This window comes from Phocoena sinus, chromosome 20, assembly GCF_008692025.1.
Source record: "Phocoena sinus isolate mPhoSin1 chromosome 20, mPhoSin1.pri, whole genome shotgun sequence".
Lineage (NCBI taxonomy): Eukaryota > Metazoa > Chordata > Mammalia > Artiodactyla > Phocoenidae > Phocoena > Phocoena sinus.
The window spans coordinates 20770281-20778415 of NC_045782.1; the positions used below are offsets into that span (position 1 = coordinate 20770281).

An 8135-nucleotide genomic window follows, 5' to 3' on the forward strand; every position below is an offset into this window, starting at 1 on the left:
CAGAGGGAACAGTATGTACAGAGGCTCTGACATGGAAAAGCACGTGACCCATGTAAAGGACTGGAGAGATGAGTGCGGCCAGATGGGTGGGCCTTGCTTAGGTATGTGGGCGTGTGGCTGTCAGTCCCCATCTGTGCTTATTCCCTGTGTGCATGAGACAGAGGGGTACGGCAAGAAGACCTCTGTATTCGTGGTCAGAAAACCTGACCTCAAGAGCTGGTGTGGCCAGGTCTCCATTGAGCCTCAGCTTTACCCTCTGTAAAATGGGATCCTAGTTGCTGCCTTTACCTGGCGGTCACTGGTCTCCCAGTGACCAAATGAGATCATGGATCTAAACTCCAAAGAACTGCTGGGACCCTCAGGTGTACGGGTGAGTGCCCATGACCGTGTGGGTGTGCATTTGAGTGCGCTGCACTGCCAGCTCCCACCGACACCTTTCTCCTGCTGTGATGACCTGGATCCTTGGATGGGGATGCCTCTGAGAACCCGGACCGTTTTGAGTGTCATCCATTTATCCAGGTGATCCTGGGCACATCACTCTCCCAGCTCTAAGGATCCTGAGAGATGGGCTCAGGAAACAGAAGCTGAGAAATTCCTCCAGCACACGACCTGCCCACTGCCCTTCAGTTTGAGTTGAACAGGAAGTCACACAAGAGAAGAGAGTAACCAGTTGCCCATTCTCATGGGCCAAAAAAGGTGTGGGTGAGAATGCAGCAGGAAGGATTCAAGTCTGATAAAAAGCAGAACTTTCCAAAGGCAGATAATTACCTAGATAATTTGGACCAAAAAGGGTTTTCTTCAATTACCTTTTCTACCCTTTTTTTCTTCTGCACTGAATTATTCATTCTTGCATTCATTCATTTGTGCAATAAGCATTGAATAATCCAGGTAATTGCTTCCATTTTCCACTTCATCCTGCTGGGTTGTCTGGCAGCCAGCAGGGCCTGGGGCGGTGGAGTGGAGGGGGGGACCTGGGGGGGAGGAGCAGAGAGGGGCAAACTTGGCAGAGGAAAGGAGATAATGACTTCTGGACGCTCAGCCTATCTCCCAAGAGTGGCTTGTCCCCTCTGTTACCACACCGGCCTCACCTGTCTTAGTGCGTGCCCCGCCCCCTCCCCGGCAGCCCATTGGTCCTCCAGAGACTGATGCCGCAGTTGGCAGAGAGTCGGTGCTCCCGGATACACTGCCCCATCCTTGGGGACTGCTGGATTACGGCACCGCCAGCTGAATCGATGATAAGGAGGCCCACTTTTCATTTAAAAAGACAGAGCAGGAAAATAGAAAAATTAATTGATTAAAAAAAAAAAGCCACCCCACAACTGGTTCATTAATCTCTTATTAAAATTCTGTGCTGAGCACAGTCAAGGAAGAAGTAAGGAAGACCCCGGGGAGGGAACGGGGAGGAAGAATCATATCCATTTGCTAGCGTCTGTGGCTGGCCTCTCTGGAAGGAGCATGGGTGTGGGGCGGAGAGACAAGGGAGGCGACAAGAGGCCTCTCTGTGGCAGAGCAAGTGAGCTGGAAGGGGGCTCGGCGGGCATCGCCTCCTCTCACTCTGCAGAGGAGGAAAACAAGACTTGGAGAGGGAGGTGACCGTCCTGTGGCTACGCAGCAAGCTGATGACAAAGTCAGGATTTGAACCTCTAAATGATGGATCCCAGGGATCCAGACCGCCCGGAATTTCAGAATGCGGGCCTTTTTCTCATCTCCCCAACTGGACTTCAAGCTCATGAAAAGGAGTCGAAGATCAGGTCTTGAGCCCCTCCATGTGCCCTCTGTAGTGCTTGGCAAGGTTTATTAACACTACTGGTGATTGATTACCTTGACTGCTTGGGACCTGAGGCTAGTTTGAGGCCAGAGATCTTTGTATGAAGCCGAAGCCTCAGATAGAGGGGATGACAGAGGTGGTGGAATCTCTGCCGAAGGGCCTGGGGCAGACTGCCAATCTAGCAAACCCCTTTGGGCTCTGGTGCTGGTCCTGGTTCCAGAATGAACTAGCAGGGTGACCTTGGCCGGTCCCTTTCCTTCTCCGAGTGTCCATTTCCACATCCACACAAAGGTTGGATTTGGAGGTTCTGTGATCTCTTTTAGTTTCGGTGTTGTGAATGGCCATCACTGTGGGTAGGGCAACAAAGAGAGACCACCCCGCCCCCTATCCCCTCTGCCCCAGGTTGGAGTTGGTGCCTCTCTGGTTCTCAGATTCTGCAGCATCGCAAGCACTCACTACCGATCTCAGGCCTGGGGTCTATCACTTTCAGACACGCCCCGAGGGAGGGCCAGGAGATGCCCGGGTCCCGTCCTGGTGCTGCAAAGTGGCCTTCCCTCCTTCAGCCAAGCACTATCCTCCGAACGGATTCCAATACAGCTTATTTTCTGCCACCAAGTTTATAACACATCCCCACCTACTGGTCTTAAACATTAACAAGGCTGTGTTGTGGCATAAGGCTCCATGTGGCCAGGAAAATGGGTGTGTGTAGAGGGGGAAGGGGGAAGCATCATTCCTCACTCCCAGTAGTGAGGGAGCCTCCCAAGGCCAGCACTGACCCTGTCCTCCTGCTGTGTCCTCCCTCCATCTCCAAAGGAGCCCAGAACTTGGGTGATTGGTGGGGTGGGGACAGCACGGACACAACCCGGAAGAGAAGTCAGGCTGGTGACCACAACGGTGAGGACACGTGCATTTGAGATCACGTATTCGGAGCATCATGGGACACTACATTCACATCCGTGTTACAACACGTCACCCTAGACACGTATATCCTATACGGGCCACTCAAGGGGTATGGCACAACTCTGCCCCATCCCCTTGCTCTCTTCCTGGTGTCTCTGTCTGTCTCCTCCCACTCCCCTCTTCTGCCTCACACCCCAGAGCTCCCTTTTCAACTGACACTGCGAGGGCCCCCAACAGAGTTATCTTCACACCCCATCCATTTCTTTTGAGTGCCTGCTATGTGTCAAGCACTGGAGAGTGGAGCAAAACCGAAGAAGACATGGCTCTTGCCCTAAATGCAAGTGTGTGGGGATCAGGAGGGGTACATGTAAAGATATGCCCATAAATATTGCCCACACATACCCTTCACACACACACTGCCGTCCCTGAGGAGTGCTGGGAAGGCAGCATGAAGGGCCAAGGCAGCACAGGAAAAAGACCAATTATTTCTGTTGGGGGTTAGGAGCTGCTGATGAGCAGCCAAAGGGTAATCTAGGCAGACTCCCTGGAGGAGGTGATGTTTCAGTTGGGCTCTGAAGGCAAGGTAAGGATTTCCGGAGGCAAGGTATTCCAGATGAAGGGGTTGGTGGGTGCAAAAGTAGAAAGGCAGGAAGGTGAAAAGAGTGATATCTCATAAGATGCACGGAGGATAGAGAGGGGGCAGTACCGCAGAAGTGAAGATGTAGATTGAGACAAGATCACAGAGGGCCTTGTATGTTGAGGGGGCAAAGAGTGTATCCTTGATCCTACAGGCAGTGGGGAGCCAGTGAAGGATACTGAGTAGGAAGCTGACACAATCAGTCCTCCAACAGGTTAAACAACCACCATGCCTTGCTAAACTCCTATCCAAACTAAAAATGGAGCAGAAAACCTCCCCAGAGACCAGATGCAGGAAAGTGGCCTTCTCAGATGGTTTCTGGCAGAAGCCTTGAGACTGACAGCAGTGTAGGGGCTGCCACCCCAGAGGCTGAGCTGGGCCCTGAAAGGTAGTGGGGCTCCATTCACACATGGTATCTGCCCAGCTGTCCTGGCAGAGAGTGAGAAGGGGAGGGATGGGCCAGGGGCCACACTGTTGGGGAAGATGGGGAACATGAGGGAGGCAGACCGAGGTCACCCTGCCTGATGGCGCCAGAGTCAGAAACCCAGGCTTATTTGGCTCCCTGTCTGGCTGTGTGGTCAGAGCCCTGTGGCCTCGGTAGCCTGCCAGGCATGAAAAAGTGCAACTGTACCCCCGCTTCAGCATCTTTGAAGAGCCCAGAAAACCCTACCAAGAGTTAGCTTGAAATGAGACTAATCCACGTACCCTTTTCCTGATAAAGGCATCGTTTGGGTGGGTGGGTGTTAGGTATTCCTGAAGGGGAAACCCAGGCGAGATGTATTTTTGTGGGAGGAACTTCTTTGGCCTTATCCATCTGGGGGGGGGTCCCCAAGCTTTGAGCATCTGCTGGTACCCTTCCCTAAGGAAGGGGAGTCTGAGGCATGGGCTGGGGATTCAGGGAAGAAACTTGGAAAGGGAGACAGATAATCAGCGGGGGTGGGGGGAAATGCCTGCCCAGTGGGGGACCCAGGCTCCACCTCCTCAAATAGCTTCCTTCTAATCGCCAGCCAATCCTGGGCCCTGGGTGTCCCGCGCAATGTGCTAAGCACTGGCTGTGTGGGGGACAGAGCAGAATAAGCCCACCACCTGCCTCCACCACTCCAGGACTAAATGGGTACAGAGAAGGAAGAGGAGGCAGATTTATTCCAAGAGAAGCAATGCCAGGACAGCAAGGCCCTACTGGGGCTGGGTTTTAGGACGTCGACAAGATTCTGGGAGGTGAGGGAGGGGAAAGGATCCTTAATTGGAGGCTGAGGGGTCAGAAAGGTGGGCCGTCGGAATCCAATAAGAGTGTCTGAGCTGCCTGGAGGTGAGGCCATGGCTGGGCTTTTGGAAGGGAACTCTGGGAGCAAGACGCAGGGGATGGGGGCAGAACCACGCCTAGACCCAGGCCTGACCTGGGTTTCCTCCTGCTGCGCCCCCAAACTCCCTGCTCACTGGGTCCAGGTCACAAGCCTAGCCCCTGCAGTTCCAGCGTGCAGACATCCAGAGTCCCCTCTCCCCACCTCCTCCCCACCCTCAGTCTTGCACACGGAGCCCGAGATTTCTGGGTCCCAGCAGCATTCCCCCTGCCCATTCTTCTGATAAAGAACTGAGGTTGGCTGTGCCTGGTGAAATGAACGCAAAACAGCCCCCCAACCCCGAGCCACCCCCTCGCTGAAGCCGGGGAGAACCAATCTACTCGTAGAGGGAGGTCAGCCTGTTCCCCACCCCATCCTAGCTTCAGGACCCTAGCTTCCCAGAGCCCATTCTTCTCCTTATTCTTTCAACCTTGAGAAGGAGCCTTGGTCTGGGTGAGAGAGGCCGCTGGTTAGAGACCTTGGGCGTGCTCACGGCCCGCCTGGGCAGGCTCCTAGGGACCAGGCAGACGTGGGCAAAAGCTGAGCAGGGTACATGGAAGGTCCTCCGCCAACGCGGAGAGCCCACTGCCCCCTCCATCCTAGCCCCTCTCCAGGCTGTCCAGGCTCACCCCTCGGCGTGGGGCAGCCAAGTCCCCCATCCCTTGCTGGCTGGGGAACTATGTGCCCGCTCCGCTCGTTTCCGTTGGGAGGGGGCAGAGACCCTCTCTTTCTCCATTCTCCCCTCCCCCCCCAGCTCTCTCCCTCCCCCGTCGGTCAGCGCCCCTCGCCTCCTGGAAAGCCTCCAGCTTGCGGAAGGCCCGCTGCAGCCTCCTTCCGTCGGATAGGAGTTCCCACTCTGGGGGGCTGTTCCGCGACCCTAGGTCCCCCACCCATACCCCTGCTGTCCCACTGCCAAAGAGCGCCAACCCCGGCTCCCACCCCCTTTACCGCGGAGCCCGGGGCGAGCCTGGGGAGCAGACGCAACAGATTGCAGAACGCAAGAGCGTGGAGCCCGTTCCCTCCGCCCGCCGCCCAGACCCCCGCCCTCTGGCTCGGCTAAGCCGGCCATTTAGATGCAGCTCACAGGACGGCGGGCAGGCGATCCCCGGGCCCCTGTCCACTTCCCTTCTCCAGGACCGCCGCAGGAAGCGAGGCAGCGGGCGGCGCGACCCCGCACCGGCCTGCGCGCCAGGGGCGGGGGTAGACACGATCACCGCGGTCCCAGCAGCCCTCAGCCCCGCCGGCTGCCGGGCTGGGAGTGGCTGGAGGGGCGGCCCGGACGCGATCCAGCGGATCCCTCGGGTCCCTTTAGATTTCCGTGGGCGGACACGCCCCCAGACTCCCGGGTTTGGACCCTGCTCTCTAACCAGGAGGAGGTTGGAGTGATACCCCCTCTCGTCCTTTTCCGGGGCCGGATTCGGTCCCCAGGGCGGGCCTTGCAGCCTCCGCTCCCGCCAAAGGGTTTGGGGGCTGGAAGTAACTCGAGCTGCCGCCCGAGATGCTAAGCTGGGAACGGCGGCTGCGAGCCCGGGGGTGGAGGTTCTCCTTCTCCAGGCTCCTCTCTGCCCCCTCCAGCGGCTCCCGCCGCATCTTCACTCCCGAGTCCGCGCCGCGATACTCACCGTGGGCGAGCAGCGCCGAGAGGCAGAGCAGGGCGGCGCCGCCGCGGCCCGGCATCCCTGGGGCCATGGCCGAGGAAGCAGCGGGAAGGGGCCGAGGGGGCAACGGTCGACGACGACTTGGCCCCAGGCTGGGCTTGGTCACATCCAACTTCTGGTGGCCGTGGCGCCCGGCTGTCTCTGCTGAGGCTCTGGGGGCCAGGGAGTGCAATTCGGGGACACTTTGAGGGGAGGGGGCGTCCCGGGCGCCGCCGGCTACACCCTCGGAACTGGTGGGGTCGCAGCACCAGGCAGGAGGAGCCTCCACCTCCCGGCTGGTGCCCCCTGCAGGATCTGTGCGGCTAGGGGGGAGCCGCACTTGCGCTCCTGGGGCCGGGTGGCCACTGGCGTCTCGCGGGTTGCCTAGGGCCAAGTGTCGGTTTCCACAGCCCCGCGGTCCCGCTCGAATCCGAACTCGTTCGAGGGTGCAGATTTCCGATGCAAACCCCAGTTTCTTCGGTTTCGGTAGTAACCCCACATGGATATCGCGGCTTACTTCCTCTGAGCGCCCTGCAGCAACACCTCCAGCATAAAAATCCCAGGTTAGGTGCAAATGAATGATTTCTTTCGCAGAGAAAGAGAAAATCCAGGCATCTTTAATCCATCTGGAGAAGGAAAAGTTTCCGTGCAGTGATGAGACCGGCGACGCGGGTCGCCACGACCCGAGGCAACGCCCGGACCGAATGCCCGAGATGGGCAGCCCGCGACTTGTCCCCTCGCCGAGCTCCCTGCTTGGCTCCAGCGCGCTATCTCCAGTCTCGATCAGGGCCCAGGCTCCACACAGGCAGGCTCAGCGCAGCCTGCCTGGGCAGCGGCACCGCGGCTGGCGCGAGGGTGGCGCGGCTGGAACGGGCTGCCCCATGGAGATGGGGTTTGGAGAAGCGAGTGAGCGGGAAACCCGGCTATTGCGCCTGACCCCAGACCTTCCTGCCCCGTGCGCCGACTCCAGCCTCCTGGCCGTGAGCGTCGTAGGATGGAGAGGGGCTCGGCCAGCCCGCGGCAGCCCCGGGTCGCCCCCCTCTCCTCCCTGGTCTCGCTGTCTCAGCAGAGGGCCACGCTGCTCCGCCTTCCCCGGGGGAACCTGCACAAACCTTGAACTTTTCCGGGGTTCAGAGTCTCCGATGTCTCCTCCTCCCCGCCGCCCGCGCCCTGCCCCCGGATGCCCGATGTCTCGGTGCAGCCGGGCATCTGCTCTCGCTCTCTCTCTCTCTCTCTCTCTCTCTCTCTCTCTCTCTCTCTCTCTCGGAGTCAGTTTGGGTGAGCGGAGCGCCGCGCCTGCCTGTGCTGCGGGCGGCGAGACCCCGGCGCCACGCCAGGGGCCGGGGCACCAGGCGCCCGCCCAGCCCGCGGCCAGGGAGGCGGCAGCTGGTGCCTACGGGGCCGAGTGGAGAGGAGGTGCCAGCAGGGGGGCCGGCTCCCCATGAACGAGTGTGAGGGGAGAAGAAGAATCAAGGAGCAAAAAGGAAGAGGAGGTGGGGGGAGCCACAGTTGCACGAAGCCGCCGCAGCCGCCGCCGCCGCCGCCTCCTCGGCGATCGCGCCGGCTGCTCCGCCGTAAATGACTCGAGAGAAACACACACACTCGCGCTCGCCCTCCCTCCTCCCTCGTCCGGGATTCAGCGCCCACCCCGGCAGTAGCGGGCGCGGAGCCTGGCGCGCTCGCTCCTTTCCCCTCCCCTCCCCGATTCCCCGTGGTCACGTGGCCCCGGAGCGCGCTGCCCACGACTCGCGCACCACGGAGACGCCCCCCCCCACCCCTGCCTCGCGCCCCAGCTTCCCCTCCCCTGTCCACGTGTCCATTCCGCATTCCCAGCCTGGGAGCGCGCGCGTCTC

General features: G+C 59.4%; 1 protein-coding gene across 1 annotated transcript in view; it reads right to left on the reverse strand.

The window, feature by feature from the left end:
* TMEM132E (transmembrane protein 132E) overlaps nt 1-7491 on the reverse strand; it is a 51807-nt gene extending 44316 nt beyond the window's left edge. The window contains exons 1-3 of the mRNA XM_032617459.1: nt 7395-7491; nt 6035-6813; nt 5730-5907 (exon numbers count right to left, since the gene is read on the reverse strand). Of these exons, the coding sequence (XP_032473350.1) occupies nt 5730-5907; nt 6035-6813; nt 7395-7491 (1054 nt within the window). The remainder of the gene's footprint in view (nt 1-5729; nt 5908-6034; nt 6814-7394) is intronic.
* Between the last annotated feature and the right edge of the window lie 644 nt (nt 7492-8135).